At 40.9% G+C, this 23,184-nt stretch overlaps 1 protein-coding gene across 1 annotated transcript in view; it reads right to left on the bottom strand.

Moving 5' to 3' along the window:
* asic4a (acid-sensing (proton-gated) ion channel family member 4a) overlaps positions 1–21,808 on the bottom strand; it is a 180,213-nt gene extending 158,405 nt beyond the window's left edge. The window contains exon 1 of the mRNA XM_036576869.1: positions 21,200–21,808. Coding sequence (XP_036432762.1) covers positions 21,200–21,784 — 585 coding nt within the window. The 5' untranslated portion in view covers positions 21,785–21,808. The remainder of the gene's footprint in view (positions 1–21,199) is intronic.
* Between the last annotated feature and the right edge of the window lie 1,376 nt (positions 21,809–23,184).

The following is a 23,184-nucleotide window of genomic DNA, read 5'->3' as shown; positions in this document are numbered from 1 at the left end:
ACAACAGGTGTTGTCACAAAGCAGCTTTACAGAAAAATCCGGGTCTGAGCCCCCATGAGCGTCGCCAGTGGAGACAGTGGCATGGAAAAACTCCCTATGAGCAAAAGAAGGAAACCTTGAGAGGAACCAAGACTCAAAAGGGGAACCCATCCTCCTCTGGTCGACACCGGATAGGGAACAGCATTAGTACAAAATATTAGAATACAAAACAGGGAAAACAGGTGGAGCAATGATTAATTAAGTTTTAGTTTATGCAGCAGCAGCAGGAGGGTCAGTTTATGAGGGTGAGGTTTGCACAGCATTGTATAGCATGAAGCTCAATTGTGGTCAAAAGGCTGGTGAGCAGTGGGCACCCAATCACTACCCAATCTCTGGCTCCACTATTGTTACAAGTCAAATAACCCTTTTTCAGTACTATATAGAGCCCTTTTTGCTAAGAGTGTAGAGCTGACCAGCACACATTCAGCCAGACTGAGAATCAGGGCTAGAGTCAGCCAAATTAACTATATATATATATATATATATATATATATATATATATATATATATATATATATATATATATGAAAATTCTTCTTTCACACACACATATCAAAAAAAATCTCAAGTTATAATGTAAGTTAATGTAAACAGAATTTATTTCAATTGAATGACAACTGCTGTGTTTTCTTTGGACAGCAACAATGTATGGATGTTGTAAAATCACTAAAATGTGCAGCCTTTCATGGCGTTGCCTTATTATAAAATGTGGAAAATAGTAAAAATGAAAGCAACCCTTCTATGAGAAAGTGTACACAAACTTTTGACTGGTTCTGTGTACAAAATCAAACTTTAAAGATCAGTAATTGGCAACTGTTTGACATGTCAAATCAAATGCCGCCTAGTAAAGCTCTGGCTGGCATTTCCTCCTCATCTAGCCGGCAGAGCCTGATATACAGAGTGGCATTTATGGCTTTTATTTTTTTATTTTTCACATTTTTGGTTATATGTCCTGCTTTGACTTTTTCTGCCTTTCTGCTTTTCTGTCTCTCTCAGTCAACACTGACATTTCCATGTACTAAGCAGAAAAAAGATCCATCTAATATTTAAGAATGTGCCGGACTCTCTCAGAAAGAAATTAAACAATAGCAAAGAGGAGAACAACAAGCCACACATCCATTAACTCGGGCCCACTAAAAGCAAATCCTGCTTCATTTCTCACTAGCTTTTTCCAAGAGGTGCTCTACATGAGGCTTTTAAAAAGCACAAAAGAACATCATGCTGCTCTGGAATTAAAAAATTAAAGTGCAATGCTGCAGAGAGGGAAAAAGAAACTGGCCTTCTCTTCCGGCGATACTTACTGTGTCATCGTTAACCCTTAGAACTCTGGCGATAACAAAAGTTAGCTAATTAGTTAGTTAATTTATTTGATTTATTTCTGACTCATAACTCATTGAAATGTGTAGAAATTATATAGATTGCAAACTTTTCAGTCCATAACACAGGTGTGTTTGTTAGTAGACGAAAAGAAATGTTATCATGATTTATATTTAATGAAAAGTTACAGAGCAGCAAGCGATTTAATTTTAGGCTTTTATTTTCTAGCAGGAACTTTCAGTATGTGTGACATATCAAATTTCAAAGGTCTGCTTACCTGCATTAGGTGAAATAGGCTTATTGCCATTTTGTTTGAAAATTTCTGCTTCGCTTTTCTGCTCTATATTTTGCAAAAAAGTGAAGGAAAAGCAGCACTACTGGACTGGCTTACTCGTGTGAGCATTTTTGAGTCCTTTTTCGCATTCATGTGTGGAAGAAGAGAGTTTCGAATGCCTACAGTGTAGATATGGGCTTAAAACATTGCTAAAATATCTGAATATGTATAGAAAACATCTTTTACAGTTGTATGCAATAGTTTGGTATCTCTGGTTAAACTCTGTGTTGTGTTGATTCTCTAAGTGTAAATAAGTGAACACATCCTCTACAGAGACAAACCTCTGGACGTTTTAATACGCAAATACTCTTCATTTGCTAAATTGGATATATTGATAAAATGCAGTATAAAATGTCTCCAGTGCAAAACTTAATATTTTATAATTTTATTTCCCAATATATTAAACTAGAAGCCAAAAATTAGAATAAATATTGGGTTGGGTTGGCCATTCGAGCGATGCTACATTGCAGCTACAATGCAACCTGGACTTGTCACTTGAGTGGTGCTGTATCGCAGCTACAAAGCTGTCTGCCTGGACCGGTCACCTGTACGATGCTACATTGCAGGAATTTTTCTGCCTGGCCGGCTGCTTGGATGATGTTGCACTGCAGCTTTAAGGCTGCCTGGACTGGTGGTGTTTGGCTGCATGAGTAGCACTACATCGCAGCTATGAAGTCACTTGGGCAGGCCGCCTAGGCGACACTACATCGTAGCTACGTGGCTGCCTGGCCGGCTGCTATGAGGCTGCCTGGACCGGTGGTGCTTGGATGCAGGAAAATGCTACCCTTTCACAGCTAAGGACATTTCTGGCCTTGGAAGCTTCCCAGGCTGGCCATCTGCGTGACTCTACACCATAGTTGCAGGGTCCCCCAGGCAAAGTGAGACCTTCCCCCACAGCTAAGGACTCTTTTCGTGCTAGTTAAGTGACTTTATAATGTAGTCTGGGGAAAGTGTGTGTATGTTGTTTTACTTATTGTTAATTATGTATTTTGTTACTTTTGTAAAGCATATGACTGCAAAGGTCTGTGTGCATAGGAAAGGCACTATATAAATAAAGGTGATGATGATGATGATGATGATGATGATGATAACTTATTTTCACTTAGAAAATCAATAAAATATGTCATTTGACTGGGGTGTTCAAACTTTTTCAACATGACTGTTCATTTTCCCATGTTTTGTCATTTGTTTGACATAAAAAAATAACAGAAAAAGGTCCGAAGTGCTGACGTGAACCTTTCAATAAAGAATGTAAATCAAATCTAAATCATACAATTACCTAATTAAATTTACATAATCACAGTTCAAATGTATAGCAAAACGACAATGCTAACTAGACTTCTGAGAGCACAAATTCAGGTCAAACACTGCAGAGGAGGAATAGGAGCAGGACTGGTCATGCTTATTGTGTCAACTTCGAAGAAAGGCATGGTTAAAACGACGAATCGATCCATGCTAATGTCACACATGATAGGGAAGTGTCCATACATGGCATGGGAAACATCCATATGGATCGAGGTGGAGAAGTCTATGTTTACACAAATCGAGAGTTGCCAGTGAAATTGGGTCTAACCCAACACTCTCAACATTAACAAACACAGCAGACTCGCAGCCCAAAACACACGCACAGGATAATTAGTCACACTAGGCTCAGGGCCTGGGAAGCAGTCTGATGGCAGAGGGACGTATTGATTCAGGAGGGAGGGGGAGTAAACAGAGAAGTTAGGGCTTATTATCAATCTTCTGGGCCCAGTCTATCACTATATGATGAAACACGCATGCCACCGCACACACACACACTGCTTCCGACAACTTGTTGGACAGCCTGTCAGAACGAGACAAATGCTGGAGAGAGCAAAGAGACTCTGAGGGCTTGGGAAGTAGTTTGCCGCTACAGAACATTAGGAATGTTGATTTTTTTTTTTTCTTCTTCTTTTGGCAAGTTAAAAGCCGTCCCTGGAGCTGTAGTAACACGCCAAAATCCTTCACAGTTAATCTGCTCCGTCTGCATTCATAATGCATGCGCTCATCTCAGGTACGGCTGATCAGAAGGCAGGCTGCTGATGAATTTAAAGTAAAGACTCGCATGTCTGTAGGGTTCAAATGTCTCCTCTCACAAAGAGGATGGTGTGGGTATGTGTGCTTGTCCTTGCATCTCCTCCAAACACATGAAAACCCTCTCAGTAGGGCTTTTCCACAGAGGTGGTGGAAATAAACTGTGCCTTATGCAGCTGTGAGGTAAACTAAAGTGGTTCAGTGCTGAGTGATGCAGTCAGTTATCAAGGCTTTACAAGTGTTCCTGTGTGCATGTGTGTATAGTGCTGTGTGAAAGCCAGAAAACACCCTTTATTCATCACATTTCCAGGCAAAACAGCCATTAAGTACAAGAGGTCAACATCTTGAAGATGTACTGTTGATACATTACTTTCATTAAGTACATTTACTGTTGATATGTTACAAGACGGAGACTATATATGTTACTTTTATTAAGCAAACCTGACCTTAAACCTGACCCTAATCATAACCCTTAACCTTAACCTCAACCCCAAACCTATATCTAAGCTTTACCCTGGCCTTAATTCTAATCTCAACCTCAACCCAAAACCCAACTCTCACCCTGGCCCGAATTCTAACCCTGACCTTAACCTCAGCCCAAAACCTAATCCTAACCCTCACCCTTAACTCTTAGCCTGGCTCTAATCCTAACCCTAACCTCAACCCAAAACCTGGTTCTAACCCTAACCAAGCCCTAATCCAAACCCTAAACCCTAATCTCCAGGTACAGGATGGTGTCAGTGTGTCTGTATCAGCTTGTTGAGGATGTTGATGGTCTGTATTAAACCTGTTAATGTTCAGTTCCTCTCAGGTTAAACATCTACAGATCTGAACTTGGATCCCAAATAAAGTGAAAACAACTGAATTCAGCAGATTATAAACAGATTTTCTCTTGATGATCTACTGAATGTGTTCACTGCTGCTACATCATTGATAAGTTGTTGTTATGTTGCTGTAAGTCTGTTGAGTTTCCAAACATTCAAGAAACAACTAAAAGCTACAGAGAAAATGGGACTCCTAACAACCACCTGGAAGACCTGGTAGTAGTGTTGTATTTCTGGACACACTACTTGCTTTGGGGAAGAAGCTAGATTTGGCCCCATGTTCCTAAAGTTCTGTAGCAGCAAACTACTTCGCAACCTCTTAAATTCTTTTTGCTCCCTCCAACAATTCAAAGTAGGTGATGCAGAAGGTTAAATCATTTACCGAGGCTCAGGTTAAGGTGCCGCTCGAAGGTGCGGCTGAAGCCGCAGCCGATATCGGAAGCTCTAAACGAGGAATGTAAATAGTGGAGCTTCTCAAAAAGCCACGGAGACCCACGGCAGCGGAACCAGGAGGCTAATTGACAGGCTGGTTTGGACGAAAGTGTGTAAAGGCGGTCACTTTCACGCTCCCTCACACACGGGAGACAGAGTGGGAGGGGGAGCCAGACGCTGCACCCACAGGGGGACCTGATGGCGCTCACACACTCCTGCACTCTCGAGCTGCTCTCTCACAAAGGAACATCCTACCTACTGCAGGAGGAGGGAAACGCCAGCCAGTCAGCAGCACAACATGGAACACCTGTTACTGCCAAAACTTCACTCATACAAAAGCACACTTCGCCAACACAGCAGATGAGCCGCCGCTCAATCTGTGGAGCACCCTGTCTGGACAAAACCACTCAGAAAAGGCTCTGAGCACAAAAATACAGCACTGTGAGACACTATAATGTACAAATGATGTGCACAGCCCCCCAAAGCTGGACACACATAGCTTTTTTAGCTCATGTAGCTCAATATGTCCTCAATACAACTGATGAAAGGCTTATTTTGGGAATGAAGCCAGAGGCCAAGCATTTTATCATGCAAAGTGTTATATAACTATTTTCAACATCCAGAGGATTCGACCACCCAGGTGGTTGTTCAGTCTCTTGCGATCTCAAGGCTTGACTACTGCGACTGGCTCCTGGCTGGTCTTCCTATGCAGGCCGTCAGGCCCTCGCAACTGATCCAGAATGCAGCAGCACGGCTCGTCTTCAATCTTCCTAAGTTCACACGTGTCACTCCACTGCTGTGCTCCTTTAACAGGCTTCCTGTAGCTGCCTGCATCAGATTTAAAACTCTAATCCTTGCCTATAAAGCCAAAAATGGACCAGACCCTCCATATCTTATAGAATGGTCAACACTCAATCTGTACCTTGAGCCAAGTGCGGCTCAGCTTGACCCGCCGTCCTTCGAGACGCATGGAAGACAAGCGTCAGGACTCTTTTTTGTCCTGGCATCGATGAGCTGGAATGTCCCTGACCGTCTTCAAACACAAACTGAAGACCACCAGCACTTAAGCGAGCGCTGTTCTAAGTGCTTATAGAATTAGATTGTATTGCATTTAAGCTGTGTTTTCTACTGTGTTTAATTCTGTAGTACTTTTCTTTCTGGGTATCAGCTCTGGCTTTTGTTTCGAGCAACAAGGGTAGTTTGTACTCTAACATGTTTGTACTAAACACTTAAAAAAGGTCATTCTTCAAGGGTTCTTTAGTAAAGAAAATGGTCCTATACAAAACTATGAACACTCAATGAACCCTTTGCATGATTAAAGGGTTCTTTGCATCATGAAAGGAAGAATGTGCTGTAGGTGTTTCTATATAGAACCTTTTTGAAAAAGGTTCTTTTCTGTATCGATAATACATTATTCAGTGTCTACTATGAATTATTCAGTATCTAATATGAATTATTTAGCATCTGCCTTGAATTATTCAGTTTCTACGATAAATTATTCAGTATCTACTATGAATTATTCAGTATCTACTATGAATTGTTTGGTAACTACTATATATTATTCAGTAATTATTTAGTATCCACTATATTTGTTAACTACTATGGGCTATTCACTATCTAATATGATTTATTCCTTATCTACATCAAATTATTCTGTATCTATGATTTAGAAAATACAATTCATTTTTTAGCATCTACATTCTCAGAAAAAAGTACTATACTGTACTTTCAGATTTTGGTGAGAGCATCAAGGTACATCTTCAGCACCTTTAGTCAGGAAATATAACATATTCCATTGCTTTTATGTTGCACTAACTTTCACCATAGAAAGGCAATGTAGCATATCTTTAAAACTTATTTAAGGTACATAATTGAGCCTTCAAGAATCATGTTGTACCTTAGAGCATGTGTCAGGCTCCAGTCCTCACGGGCCAGAACTCTGCAGACTTCAGCATGCTGCCTTATCAAAGACACCTAGGGCTATATGATGGTAAACAGTAATATCCACGGTTTGACATGCCCGCCTTAGAGGGTACATTTTTATTGTATGTACCTGGGGGACAAAACTGTACAATACTCTTTTTTAAACATTTATATTCTTACATGAATATATTATTAACAAATGCATTAATACATTTCTTAATAGATGTTTTGGTTCTATATAGAACCATCTACAGCACATTCATGTTCATGATTCTACATAGAACCATTTTCTCTCATACAGAACCATATTTTTTTTAGACTATAGCTAGAATACATTCTCTGAGTAAGACACCAAAGCACTTCTGTAAGTCGCTCTGGATAAAAGTGTCTGCTAAGTGCTGTATATGCAAATGTTAGAGTGGAGATTCCATAAATCACTAATTATAAATAGGCTACCCAGCATCAAAACTCTATTCTCAACTGCAGTGGGGAAAACCGGAGTTCAGGAGTCGGACAGTGGAAAGCAGTGGGTCACGATGACAGAAATTAAGTGTACTAATGAAAAGTCCATTAAGCCTAGTCAAGAATCAAATATAAACAGGAATAAACAATTTAAGCTTATTACAAGTGGCAAATTAACCATCTTTGTTTATTATTTAGCATTTCCATTCTTTCTCATGACTGGATTGAGTGACAATGTTATGTAATGATAAAAGGAAAGTTGTTGTGAATATATTGAGAATAAAAACTGCATTTATTAAAGACTGCTGAAAGATTATTATTCTCCGTCCTTTTCTGGGCATGTGAAGAGTGATCCAACCACCCTAAACCAAACTCATCCTACTCAATGTACCCCTTAAAGGTTTTACTACACACTTCTATAACCTAAGAACAGCTCAGCCAGTGTGCATTGTAGTCTATGTAGTTACTGAATTATAAGCCTTAAATCGCAATAAGCCGGGGATTTTAATGGGTTGATTTTACTGCACTTTTAACCCTATAGAAATAAATGTCATATTTCTCTGTAAGGCAAATACAGGTTACAGGTGTGTTTATGTCAGGTTAGGTATGTTACAGGTACAGTTATGTTAGGTATGTTACAGATGTGTTTATTTTAGGTTAATGATGTAACAAGTACTGTTATGTTAGGTATGTTACAGGTGTTTTATGTTAGGTTGGCAATGTTACAGGTACAGTTATGTTAGGTGTGTTACAGGTGTTTTATGTCAGGTTAGTGATGTTACAGGTACAGTTATGTTAGGTATGTTACAGGTGTTTTATGTTAGGTTAATGATGTTACAGGTACAGTTATGTTAGGTTAGGTATATTATACGTGTGTGCATGTTAGGTTAGTGATGTTACAGGTGAAGTTAGGTTACATGTGTTACAGGTGTGTTTATGTTATGTTAGGTATATTACAAGTGTGTTTATTTTAGGTTAGTGATGTTACAGGTACAGTTATGTTAGGTTAGGTATATTATATGTGTGGTTATGTTAGATTAGCGATATTACAGGTGAAGTTAGGTTATGTGTGTTACAGGTGTGTTTATGTTATGTTAGGTATGTTACAGGTGTGGTCTTGTTAGGTTAGCTGTGTAACAGGTGCAATTATATTAGGTGTGTTACAGGAGTGTTTATGTCAGGTTAGGTATGTTACAGGTGTGGTTATGTTAGGTTAGTGATGCTACAGGTACAGTTATGTTAGGTATGTTACAGGTACGTTTATGTTAGGTTAGGTATATTATACATGTGGTTAAGTTAGATCAGTGATGTTACAGGTGAAGTTAGGTTAGTGATGTTACAGGTGCAGTTATATTATGTAAGGTGTGTTACAGGTGTGGTTATGTTAGGTTAGGTGTGTTACAGGTGTGCTTAGGTCTCTAAATCACAGGGATGTTTTTTGAAGATTATAAAATCTCATGTTGAAGTGACCTCAATATCATCATTATGTTTTGTACAGCTAAAACAGCCTGAGGTCAAACTGATCCCAGAGAACTCCAGTGATATGTACAAAATGTGTACAGGTAATTGAAAATACATCATGTTAATTTTATGTTTACCTAGTTATCCCCATCAAATTCAGAACGTGTGTGTGCATAAATAATTTATTTAGAGACATTAAACATTGAATTGGTTAATAATAAGACGATTTTTTATTCAGTTGCTAAAACGAAACATGTTTGGCTTCTTATTATAGAATATTTGAATTTTTGAGATCATGTTTAATGGAATATTCAAAGCTGAAAATATTCAGTTCTGCAGCTCTATAAATCTGCTACAAAGTAGTTGCAAAACAAATCAGTTCTAACCCTCCAACCCATCTGAGAGAGCATCGCCGAGCTACCTAAACGTTTGCCTTTCGGCCTTTTGGGTCTGCTGGAGGAGATTACTTTTTTCCGGGTCAGGGCACCATCTCCCCGGGTTCACACTCGCACATATTCAATTATCCATTAAAACACCTCAGCTTTCCCAGACAGACTCCACCGCCTTGACATGACAAACTGCGGCAGGGGCTCCTATGTTAACCCTGGCTTTATAGATGGCCGCTGTGGGCTCAGGCACCACTTAGTTAACCCTGAGAATATATGCAGAGGGGCTCCGTCCTCCCAGCGAGCGCAGTCTGATAATGCATCTGCAAACAGATTTGAGCAAGAGAGCAAACACATTCAGGGAGGTAAAAAGAGAGCCAAAGGCCTGCGCTGAGGCAGCACAAACCTACAGTGCAGCGTCCAGAGAGGAAAAGGTACGCATTTATATCAGATTATAAGAAGCTGCTTGTTATGATTTCTGTTGTGAGTAATTAACGTGAGTCAATAATAGCAGAGAATCTTAATTACACCCCATGGCGAGAGGAACGGGGGGCAAACAATGCTGCCAATCTTTGCTGAGATTTTTTAAAAAAGCACAGTTTAATTCCTGGAAAACATCTCCTGTATGCAACATTAGTCTCTTAGCATGTCAATAATTAAAAGGCCGACGGATTTCTGTAAACACTTCCTATGAATGGAAGCGCATGAATGATTCATGGACTCTCCGTGAAGAGCATCACAGCGGATCGCGCCGCATCATGCGGAAAATTTCAATGAAAGCGTTCCGCACATGTGTCTTATTCCCTGTGAAACAGTACGAGGGCTGTTGATCTGTCCCCGGAGAGTTCACATAACTGCACAAATAGAATAACAACGCGGGAACGAACAGCATTTACCCCGAGGGCTGAACACGCACACCGCTCACCATCTAGATGATGAGACGTAGGAGTTTTCTTTCTATAATTAGGTCAATTAGTCTTATAAATGAAGCATTTTTCTGCACACATGAATTTGCCCTGAAACCATTCATTTCACCAATTAATCAACGTTGCGCATGCTTTAAATGGTTATGATAATTTCTACATTTTCATATGAACATTTTCCACAAAATCTTCCGTACAGCGACAAAACATGTCATCACGTCTGGCTCAGTGAATAAAGCCGCAGTCGCACTACATGTTTGCAGTTCGTGTGGATCTGGTGAAACGGGCTTGACTGAGGCTACTCTGGATGATTGGCGAAGAAGAAAGGTCCTCCATGTCGATGCAGCTAACAAGCAGCTAAGACGCTAACCACAAACAGTAATGACACAAAAGTGTACAGAATCATGTCAGATGATTTATATACTCAGTGCTGCTCACTGAGCTGTACCAGAACAGTGTAGAAAACTGGCGTGGTTGCAACAGTGGGGTGGAGTGTGCGTGCATCTGTGGTCAGCCAATAAGCTAACACAGGCATTAGCAAGCTGGCTAACATTGCCTACCAAAAACAGTAAAAACACAAAAGTGAACACTGATTTGTAGCAAAAAGTAACTGTGTAACTATGCATTATATATATATATATATATATATATATATATATATATATATATATATATACACCAATCGCTAGAAAGAAGTGCTACTCTACTCTTTTCACGTGTCTTTATCCTACTACCATCATTTTTTGATGTATGCTTTAATATTTATTTATAGCTCTTCCTATTTCTTCTTAATTGGCATCATATTTATCATTACTGGGCTATTTTACTTTATCATTAATAATGCAGACCAAACAAAAAAAATTTTTGTGACATAATGGAAAGAAAATTTGACATTGTAATAAGCAAGAAAACTGACTATATCGAATGTGTGATATTCATATTACATGTTTTTGTGTTTCAATATTGACACATAAAGCATGAGATATCAGTATGACAGGTGTAATTGTAGGTTTACTTTCTTAATCCAGTTTTACGTTTGAAATGCTGTATGTAAGCTTTAGCCTCCACATGTTGGTCCCCCCTGCTTTTCAGACCGAATTTGCACCCCTGACTGCAGTTAGCCAAGGAGCTAACACTGCAATTAGCAGGCTGGCTGGTTCATATAAAATTAACCATTATGGACCATTAACCAGTACAGACCAGTTTATTATAGTTGTTGTTGTTTTATTCAGCAGGGGACTGACCGCATATCACACAGTCTCTTCATACGTGTTCATTTATAGTCTGTGGGGAAGGTTTAAAGGTTCATTCTTACAAAGTACTAAAATTAGCATTTCCTCCATTTTGGATCTTCAGTGCTGCTAACTGAAGCCACATCCCTTTAGAGGTCAACACAGCTGAGGCTGTGCTGTAGGTAGTGCTATCAGAGAATGTGCAGTGAGGAGAAATGTCACTCAGTCGTCTTCTAAAGTCATAGTTTGTAAATGCTTTATAAATGCGTTCATTTCCTGAACACAGAAGAGTTTAAAACATTTTAACACCACTGTTACATTTTCAAGCCCTTTAGAACTCCAGTTATTGAATTTTATAACCTCATGTATGTTCATGATGTCAGTGAGCACGAACCGCTTCACTCAGCTCACCAACCAGTCAGCACTCAGTCGCAGTAATGCCAACCAATCAGCACTCAGTAGCAGTAATACTAACCAATCAGCACTCAGTAGCAGTAATGCCAACCAATCAGTACTCAGTAGCAGTAATGCCAACCAATCAGTACTCAGCAGCAGCAATGCTAACCATTTAGCACTCAGCAGCAGCAATGCTAACCAATCAGCACTCAGTAGCAGTAATGCCAACCAATCAGCCCTCAGTAGCAGTAATGCCAACCAATCAGCACTCAGTAGCAGTAATGCTAAACCTATTAGCACTCAGTAGCAGTAATGCTAAACCTATTGGCGCTCAGTAGCAGTAATGCTAAACCTATTAGCACTCAGTAGCAGTAATGCTAACCAATCAGCACTCAGTAGCAGTAATGCCAACCAATCAGCCCTCAGTAGCAGTAATGCCAACCAATCAGCACTCAGTAGCAGTAATGCTAACCAATCAGCACTCAGTAGCAGTTATGCTAAACCTATTAGCACTCAGTAGCAGTAATGTCAACCAGTCAGTGCTCAGTAACAGTAATGCCAACAGTAATACTAACCAATCATCACTGAGCAGCAGCGATGTTAACCAATCAGCACTGAGCAGCAGCGATGTTAACCAATCAGCACTCAGTATCAGTAATGTCAGTGTCAGAAGGAAATATACAGGTAGGTTTTATTTGCCTTTTTAGTGAAATACATTATTCTACCTTCCAAAATTAAAGGGAGGTCCTGGACAAGTGGTTAGAAAGCATTTCACCTTTTATTTTATTTTATCTTATTTTTGCTCCATTCTCCCTCATTCATTAGGCACTCACTCACAGGCACCCTCTGGCATTTTGCAGTCATGTTTTTGATATAAGGAGGAAACAGGAAGCGGCCAGGCTCCCCTTACATGGGCTCTGGCTCTATTCGGCAAACTTACGTCAAAGTTCACCCAAGTTGAACCTGAAATTCTGCATGAGAAGTGTTTTCACCCCTGGAAGCTCGGGACAGGAAATCACTCATTGTGGTGAATTTCTTTGAAATTAATTTAATTTCACTGACTGGCAAGTGTGAATTTATCAATCGTGAATGGAACTGGATCGATTTTCTTAAAAACAAGTCTTTGATGCAGAGACACGGGAAGGCGCTTTGAGTTAGAGGGCCCTGAAATCTTAAGCAGGATTTACAGTCGTATACAAAAGTTTGGGCACTGCTGGTCAAATGATGTTTTTGTTGGTTTTCTGAGTGTATATAAGTGAACACATCCTCTACAGAGACACACTACTGCACATTGTAATGCACAATTACTGTTTACTTGCCAAACCTAACAAATTGGGGAAAAAATACATGAAACGTGGCCTATGCAAAAGTTTTGGCACTGTCTGCATGTTATGTTTTATTTTATTTTCCAACATGTTAATTGTGCACTAAGATGTGCAGAAGTGTGTTCTCCCATTTTTCCCTTTCCTTTAGTGTGTTGTAGCTTTTTGTGCATGTAAACGTTCTGCTAAGTCCCAAAGCTCAGGATTCCCTCCAGAGTGAGAAACTCTCTCCCACAGAACCCACTTTTCTCAGCTGCCTGAAACGAAGGGTCTGCCTGCAGACTGCAGGACAGGGGCGGAACATGGAGGGGCGGAACCGCTCTGGTGGTCGACCGATCAAAAAAGAGTGGGCGAGCTGACCAATCAGAGCACAATGGGGTCTTCGTGGGGCGGGTCTTAAAGACACCAGAGCTCCAACAGAGCGTTTCAGACGGAGGGTGAATAGAGATGTATGGTATGAGAGAAATAAAGTGTTTTTGGAGCATCAAAGCATCTAAATCTGTTCTAGTAAACCTCAAAAATAAAATCATGAATGCTGAAAATGAGTATAATGACTAATTTTCACTGAAACAAAACATTTAATCAGGGTTTGTTCAAATGTACATGCGACTGTATGCTGTACTTTTCTATACTGATACACTTGTTGACATAAAAGTGAATCATGTCTATTTGAGTCTTTGATTCTTCAATCCTTTACAGCATTTTTCTCACTTTTTCATCGTAACTGAGAACAAACTCATGTTCTTTGTATCTAAACGCCCCCCCTCTCTCTGCCGCCGTGATCATTACTCCCCCACTCCGTGTCCCAGAATGAATAGCTGCGCGCCGGAGAGCGCCGGGACCCCGAGCGCTACCATGACAAATGAACAGTGCTTAATATGAACCTAATATCAGCGACTGAATCGCAGGGTGACTAACAAACAAAGCAGCGCGACGTGGGGCTGATTGATGGAGAAAGTGCATCACGCTTCCCCTCAGCACCACCATCACCATTACATAAACACGGCATCTGGAGAGAGAGAGAGTGCAGCCCCGCTCAACCCTGCCTCACACCTCGGAGCATTCGGCCGAGTGATGCACACCCACCCTCAGGGCTGAGGTGGGAGCTTAGGGTCATCTGTAACAGCACTACACTATAAATACTGCACAGTGCTGCAGTACTGAGAAGCTTCAGGGCCCAAATCTTATATATGTTTAGTATTTTTTTTCCCTTGAGGTTCACTTAGAACATTTGTATGTTTTTATGGACCAAAAACAGTCATAATTTGTTTTAACATGATCATTTTTCATCCTCTCTTTATCCCTTAGAATTCCACAAGCTGCTTTTTTACTGTGCATTTATAACAGATATAAACCTCGTATCTCCAAAATGGTAACTTTACAGGAGAAGGAAAAAACATACTGTACTTTTAATGTAAGTCAATGGAACCAGACGTTTTTCCAAGTCATTTTGGGCCGTTTCTTTTGGTCTATTCATCATGAAATTTACAAACATTATAAAAGGCAACAGGCATTTTCAAATTATATCAAAAACTGAAAAACGACAAAAAAGGAGATACGAGGTTTTGTTCCAACAGCAGCGATATGTCAATGAGCTCTGTTCTTATTGGCTGCTTTATATAGTGGCTCATTCAAAAAGCAGTCCATTTCTTATAAAGTCGGTGTGAGTGGGCGGAGCTAAACTATTATAAGCTGAATTGGTGGATATATTTAAATGTGTTGGTTTTCGTGACATCACAAAAACAATGAATCACAGCTAAGATCCATATACAGACTGTTGGGACTGGGACGTTTTAAGACTTTACACACAACATTAATCTCAAAAAAGTGAGACTGATTTGGGATCTTTTACATCTATTACAAACTCTGTAGCTGACCGGGCCTCAACCTCTGTCTCTCGCACACTAGGTTAAGTTCAAGTAAAAGCATTGCAACAATCCATAGTATTTGAACGCTTCATTAAGAAGAAGTCTCCATGTTGGTAGGTGAGCTGTAGCTCTGACTGTGCTCTGATGGAGCTCGTCTCATCACCGTGACTGCAGATACAGCCCTGCGGGTGGATAAAGACCAAACAAAACAGACCACAATGACCACAAACACATGAAAAGATACATGGACACTTTAGATACGTCTCCAGAAAACACTCTGAGGAGATTAGCTAGATTGGTGGATCTGTACAACCTCCACATCTCCAGAGTTCAGAACATTTCAGTGTGAGATATTTTATAAAAACTAATAAAAGTGGCTACAAAACTCCCAAAGCTCTTAAATAATAAATTCAAGCACAGATATAAAGCAGAAGTCAGCTTCTTATTCACCAGCTTCTCATTTGATTTTTCCATTCCACCTTTGCTGCAGCTACACTGAGACACCTTAAATAAGGAACGAATTTCGGAAGTTGGTGAATGCGAAGTCAATGTCAATTTACCTCAATAAATGCATTAATTTACCTCAATAAATACATTAATTTACCTCAATAAACGATCCTTAATCAACAAATACCTCAAACTTTCACTTGGAAATGTTTACTGAGCAGCACAGTAAGGCTGTAATCAGTCATTGGAGCTGTTGAACGAGTCTCAACATCAAATGTACACCGATCAGGCATAACATTATGAGCACCTCCTTGTTTCTACGCTCATTGTCCATTTTATCAGCTCCACTTACTATATAGGTGCACTTTGTAGTTCTACAGTTACAGACTGTAGTCCATCTGTTTCTCTGATACTTTGTTAGCCCCCTTTTACCCTGTTCTTCAGTGGTCAGGACCCCCATAGACCCTCACAGAGCAGGTACTATTTGGGTGGTGGGTCATTCTCAGCACTGCAGTGACACTGACGTGGTGGTGGTGTGTCTGTGTGTGTTGTGCTGGTACAAGTGGATCAGACACAGCAGTGCTGCTGGAGTTTTTAAACACCTCAGTGTCGCTGCTGGACTGAGAATAGTCCACCAACCAGAAATATCCAGCCAACAGCGTCCTGTGGGCAGCGTCCTGTGACCACTGATGAAGGACGAGAGGATGACCAACACAAACTGCGCAGCAGCAGATGAGCTATCGTCTCTGACTTTACATCTACAAGGTGGACTGACAAGGTAGGAGTGTCTAATAGAGTGGACAGTGACTGGACACAGTGTTTAAAAGCTCCAGCAGCACTGCTGTGTCTGATCCACTCATACCAGCACAACACACACTAACACACCACCACCACGTCAGTGTTACTGCAGTGCTGAGAATGATCCACCACCCAAATAATACCTGCTCTGTGAGGGTCCATGGGGGTCCTGACCACTGAAGAACAGGGTAAAAGGGGGCTAACAAAGTATCAGAGAAACAGATGGACTACAGTCTGTAACTGTAGAACTACAAAGTGCACCTATATAGTAAGTGGAGCTGATTAAATGGACAATGAGCGTAGAAACAAGGAGGTGGTCATAATGTTACGCCTGATCGGTGTAAATTACATATATACTAATATGATGGTGGGTAAAAGAGAAGGTTGTGGTTTGGTGGTCACTCACTGTCCCGGAGTGAATAACACTCATACACGTATTTGTCTGCAGTGGACGCTGATGGACTCTTTCCTAATATAATCACTAATTTATCATCAGCCCTCTAGCTCTCTCAACTATCTCTCTCTCTCTCTCTACCTCTCTATCTCTCTTACACTATCTCTATATTTCTCTGCCTCTCTCTCTCAAACTCTCTCTTTCTATGTCTTGTTTACCTCTCTCTCTTTCTCTTACTCTCTCCTTCTTTCTCTTTTTCAGTTTCTCTCTCTGCCCTGACTTTCTGTCCCTGTATCTCTCTCTCTCTCTTTCTCTCTTTCTCTCTCACTCTCTCTCTCTCTCTCTCTCTCTCTCTCTCTGTCTTTCTCACTCCCTCTCTCTCTGGGTCGTGCGACCCGTGGGACAGAGGAAGTGACTCTTCATGCATGGAGACAGTAAGATGTCTGTAACAAATCTAACTGACAGCCTCTCAGATGCAGATCACGGGGCTGACAGGGACGAGGGCTGAAGCGTCGGAACTTTGCAACAATCTTAATCCATAAAGAGTGGCTCTCCGGCCCCACAGGACCCGCCGTCTCCTAGCCTGACACGGGCCAGTCCGGCTGTGCCCGACGGAAAAGGAAACTCAGCAACGTGTAACGAAGTAACAGATCACAAAGAAATGAAACACGAAGAAACATATCACAAAGATATGCATCATAAAGAAAGTATCATGAAGTAACACATCACGATGTATCACTAAATAAATATATATTTGACAAAATAACTTGTAACAAAAAAAAAATCATAAACCACTATATCACAGAGTAATGTCTTGGATTTGGGTGTCACAAAGTAACATGTCACAAAGTAAACTGTTACAAAGTAAATTATCACAATGTAAATTGACAGAGTAACATTTGGCAAAGTAATGGATTGCAGCAATATGGCACAAAATGACTTGCAACAAAGTAACATGACACAAAGTAACGTCATGAATTAACATGTCACAAAGTAGCATGTCTCAGCATAACATATCACAAAGTAACATGTCATAAATTAACATGTCACAAAGTAACGTCACAAAGTAACATATCACAAAGTAACATGTCATAAATTAACATGTCACAAAGTAACGTCACAAAGTAACATATCATAAAGTAACATGTCATTAATTAATATGTCACAAAGTAACGTCATGAATTAACATGTCACAAAGTAACATATCATAAAGTAACGTCATTAATTAATGTCACAAAGTAACGTCATGAATTAACATGTCACAAAGTAACATATCATAAAGTAACGTCATTAATTAATATGTCACAAAGTAACGTCATGAATTAACATGTCATGAAGTAACATCTCTCAGCATAACATATCACAAAGTAACATGTCATGAATTAACATGTCATGAATTAACATGTCACAAAGTAACATATCATAAAGTCACGTCATTAATTTACATGTCACAAAGTAACATCTCAGCATAACATAACACAAAGTAACATGTCATGAATTAACATGTTACAAAGTAACATCTCAGCATTCATATCACAAACTAACATGTCACAAAGTAACATCTTTCAGCGTAACATATCACCAAGTAACATGACATTCATGAAGTAATGCATTATAAAGTAACACATCACAAACCAGTGTGTCACAATATAAACTGTTCTGAAATAATATCTCACAAAGCTGCTGGTGATGTGTGGGAGGATCATGAGTCCCAGGAGACTCGCTGACTGAAGATGTGGTTCTGGGTTACATATAAAATTAACTCCTTGATCCCCGAGACTTATTACACAGTTATAATTTCATAGAATCATTATTCAATAAATATGAATTATTCTGTAGCTAGTATGAAACTAATACATTGGGGGTGGGGGGGGGGACCATGATAAGACTCATTCATACCAAACACCTGCAGAAATATCTGTGCTGATAACAGGAATTCCATACCAGCTATTAGCCCTGCAATAAACAACATACAATCTGCTGCATACAAGAAAAACCTGCTACAACTGCTTGTGAAGATATGAAGCACCAGTCCTCAAAACTAATGCTTATTATTCTTATAATTATTTACTGTATCTACCACCAAGCAACTATATAAGGTATATATTAAGTGAGAAAAATAATGATGGGCTCTATTAAGAGGTTAAAATCAAAATAACACAACTCAAAGTCACCCTACAGCCCTATTTTATTTCTCTACATCTTCATAACCCAATTAGATTTGTGACAGATGTGTGCAAGAGAGTTTAAAAGAACCCTTTAGGTGGCGCCGCTTCAGTGTCATTGATATTTCCTTGTCTTAGCTTGAGTGTTTAGAGTGGATGTATAGAATAAACATGCACTGCAGAGGGAAACTGTGCATATAGGCTGCTAGAACGAAGTGGTAAAGCAACAATTTGACTGGTACATAAAGCGAACACAGTGCAGGGTCAGAGTAACACAGTGCTAGTGTTAGGTCTCAGCAAGGTGAGTGTGTGAATGCTCAAAACACACTATTATGAGTTGACAACAGCGCTTTATCTTCACTAAAGCAATTCCATACAGACCCATCCTCCTGGCAGAGTGAAAATCCATCCTCCTCTGTGGAGGTATGACAGTCCGTACCAGACTGGACCGGAAAGGCTTATATAAATTGTTTTATTTCTGTGGGTCAATCTAGCTAATGCAAAAGTCATGTATGTCTGCTGCTAAATATTTAATCTCAGCAGCGGCGAGTGGACTAACATTGAGGTAACGTCTAGCTTTCTGAGAGCGAGTAAAAGGTGGCATTTCTGCAAGGCAAGAAAAAGAGTATGAATGAAAGAGAGAGAGAGAGAGAGAGAGAGAGAGAGAGAGAGAGGTCGCAATACTGTTGGCGTGCAGTCTTAAGGCTGCTGTTGGTGGATGTAGTAGAGAACAGCAGACTGTTTTCGGGGGAAAAATAAAAACAGCGACGTTCCCACAAGGAGTTTTTCAGCGCTCCTGCTGGCACATTACAAGAAATCACGCAAGCAAGCACTGATAAGAGCAAAAACTCCCGCACACACATGATGACAGACTCTCTTTCACCAAAAAGCAGCATCCAAAAGTAAGGCAGTCCAAACAGCAAGCTCAGAGAAGCACCTCGTTTTATGTTCACAGTGCACCGCTGACACCTACTGCTTCCTCACACAGTGGAGATAAGGCTTATTCATGCCAAACGCCTGCAGAAATGTCTCCGCTGATAACAGGATTTCCACACCACAGTTACGAGCACGAGAACTGCAAAGTAAATTAAGGATGCGATCTGATGCGGACATGGAAAGCATGCTAGTCTGTCACCTAACCACAGCTGTCATTGTCCTAAGAAAACCTTGTAAAGCCCTTTACATTGCGAGAACACTGCAAGATGAATGGATCAACCCTGCTGTGAAAAGGTAATGAAACTTGAAAAGCAGAGGAGTGATGCTTTGTAACAGTGTTATGAATAGAACAAGGCCTCTTTACTTCATAAAATATCTTATCTTGTAATCAGTGGCCTGAGCTGTTCATAAATACTCAAGCACTTGGTTATAAACACATCATCCAATGCTTATGCATGTTATGAAGTCCGTATGCAGGCAGCCTTCAAGTGCCTTAAGGCATATTAACATGTTTCAGCTTCTGAAGTTACAATTTTGCAAAGGTTACAAGGTTTTCTTACAAAACTGATGATACATGAAGCTAAAATCAACTTTGAGGAAACCTCTAATACTATTACTAGAGATTAAATGAAGTTGGATCAAAGTTCACATTGACTGCGCAGCAAAAAGTTAAAATAATAACCAGACAGAACCAAACTCTTTACCAAAACTTTATGATTCCTAACTTGAGAAAAGGTCTGATAATGTAATTACACTACAAAAATGGCGTCTTGTCAAGTGAAATGATCTTAAATCTGGTCTATTTCCCATTTTGAGATGGTTGTGCACTTGTTGTAAGATTATCTAGTTTATTTCTAGACATTTTTTTACTTGTTTTAAGTCATTTTATGAAGTAAAATGATCTGACCATACTGGCAGATAATTTTGCTGGTTTTTAAGCACATTTCTTAAAATGAGCAAAATGATCTGCCAATATGGTGAGATGATTTTACCAAATAAAATTATTTAAAACAAATAAAACATGTCTAGAAAGAAAGTAAATAAGCTTAAATTAAGCTTACAACAATCTCAACAGGAGAAATATTAGATGTATTGACTACATCTAAGATAATTTTACTTAACAAGATATCATCCTTTGCAGTGTACAAGAAAGAACTAAGAGAGTGAGGATATGCACAGTGCTAAGTCCATAATTAGTTCATTTCCCAACTTGTGGAAAACTTCTGAAACTGCTTCCACACGAGAAAAAAGTCTAGTCAAAGCTCATAACGGCTGTTGCAAATAAACTTCAATCGGCTGTAGACATGAAAAAGTGTCCTAGTGCAAGTCCCAACTTCAAAAACTTCTTCAAAAAGAGACAATGAAAGCTAAGAACGTGACACATTGCAAAGAGCAGAAAAACTTTTCCAAGACTTCATGATTAGAACTTCCGATAACGCCCCAACACAATAGAAGACCTCTAAATCAAGGCTAGACAGAACTCACCACAGTGAAGTCCTCGGCCGAGCAGTTCTGTCCGCTGAAGTTGCAGCTCTTGAGCATCTCCTCCAGCTGGTGGCCGGTGCGGTTGAAAATGTCCTGCATGTCCGGCGCTGGGTACTCCAGGTCCGTTGGCTTGTGTCCGTCTTTGTTTTTGGGCGGCAGGCCCGTCAGGTTGGCCAGGTGGTAGATGTCGGCGTCCGTGAGGGCGGAGAAGCGGAAGCGGTTGATGTTGCAGATGGTGACGGCCGGGAAGACCATCTCCGGGCTGGCTTCCTCATTCAGTGCCGTGACGTGGGGATGCTCCAGGTAAGAGATGGCGCACTTGGCCGCCTGGTAGAGGAACAGCGCCAGGGATGCCAGAAAGGCCAAAGCCCAGAGGGTCTGCCGGACCCCCAGCCGTCCAGAAACAAAAATGTGGTTAATCCCGTGGAGGGAGCAGGAGTTGGCGAACCCAGCCAGGTCTTTGGCTGGAGGGCTGCAGCTTTCCTCGATCAGGCTCTCCCTGTCCCCATCCTGCTGCTTTTTGCCCTTCTTCTGCTTCTCGTCCTCCTCGGCAAACTTGATCTTGCACACGAATTCGATCGGCATGTGGGCAGCCAGGTCTGCTTTGGACGGGATGCCTGTTTGGACAAGAGATCCAGTGCACTTTGCTTTCCTCTTGTTGTTTCAAACCAGGCTTGCAAAAACAATCTCAACTCCAGAAAGAAGAAGAGAAGGGGGTAAATAAGGTAGGGAAAAAAGGACAGACTTGCCAATGGTGCTGTAGCTCTTTCTTTCTTTACAGCGCTGCGAGAGTTTCCAGGTTTCTCTTTCGGTTGCTGCCGTTTCTTCCTCTATGTTGCTGGTAGAAAACTGCCCAAGTTTCCAGCTTTATTGCCAGCCCTGCTTCCTCTACAGTCTCGGAAGAAATCTGCCCGAGTTTCCAGCTTTTTCTTTCTGCCGCTGCTTCGTCTACAGCCCTGCCCGAGTTTCCAGCTTTCTCTTTCTGCTGCTGCTCCTTCTACAGCGCTACCCGAGTTTCCAGCTTTCCCGTCTCTCTCTCGCTCTCTCTCTCGCTCTCTCTCGCTCTCTTCTGCTGCTGCCGCTGCTGTCAGAGTACCGGATCAGCGCGAGTGCTGCTTATCAGCAGTAATACAGCTGTCAAAAAAAAAGAGAAAACACATACCCCTCCACTGCCCCTGCTCTCTGCTTCACAGGCACGGATGAAAATGCAGCATTTTTTTTTGTGACCAGAGCTAAACGAGGCAGGGGCTTCTTAATAATTCATGAGGAGGGCAACATTGTGATTATTTCCTTCTCGCTTGCTTCTCGAAAGGCTGCGCTTTCTTCCCCCCCCCCCGCTCTCCCACCTCTTTCCCTCTTTTCTCTTTCTCTAACACACCCACTCTCTCGCTCGCCGTCTCTTCCGCAGTCCGTGTGATTGCTTGATCCTCCCGTCGGTGGTGCTTTCGTACCCCTTGACCGTAATAAGTTGATGTCAAAGGTCGCTCCGCTGAACATCCGCTGCTTGATGTAAATGGCAGTGGGGGGGGGGTCACCCGGTCACTCTGGAGACCGTCTAATTGGAACAGTAATGAGTACTGTGAGATGAGCTAGCCTAAACGATCAATGTTCTCTATGGGGACACATAACACTATTGATCACGGCGAAGGATCTGTCGGAGATTACGCAAGGCAGTACAACGGTCCTTTTCTTATCAGGAGTTAATGGCAGCATCACAAGGCTCCGGCACGAATTTCAATCAGTGGCCAGCCCCATGATCTGGAAACCAGATGACGCTGGAGAAGTTCAAAATAAACAAAAGCATCAATTCTTTCAGCTTTACTTTCTCCGTCGAGCGCACGGCCCGGATGTTTCTTCTCCAAATTGCAGAATAAAATTATGCAAATGATGAGAAAGAAAAGCCTCCCAAATGCCTGTTTAAGCGGGATTAGCCATGCGGGTCACATCTCTCAGGGACGGGACCTTTCAAGAAAGAAGCATTTAAA

Source organism: Colossoma macropomum, unplaced genomic scaffold, assembly GCF_904425465.1.
Source record: "Colossoma macropomum unplaced genomic scaffold, Colossoma_macropomum, whole genome shotgun sequence".
NCBI lineage: Eukaryota > Metazoa > Chordata > Actinopteri > Characiformes > Serrasalmidae > Colossoma > Colossoma macropomum.
This window is presented reverse-complemented; position numbering and strand designations above follow the sequence as displayed.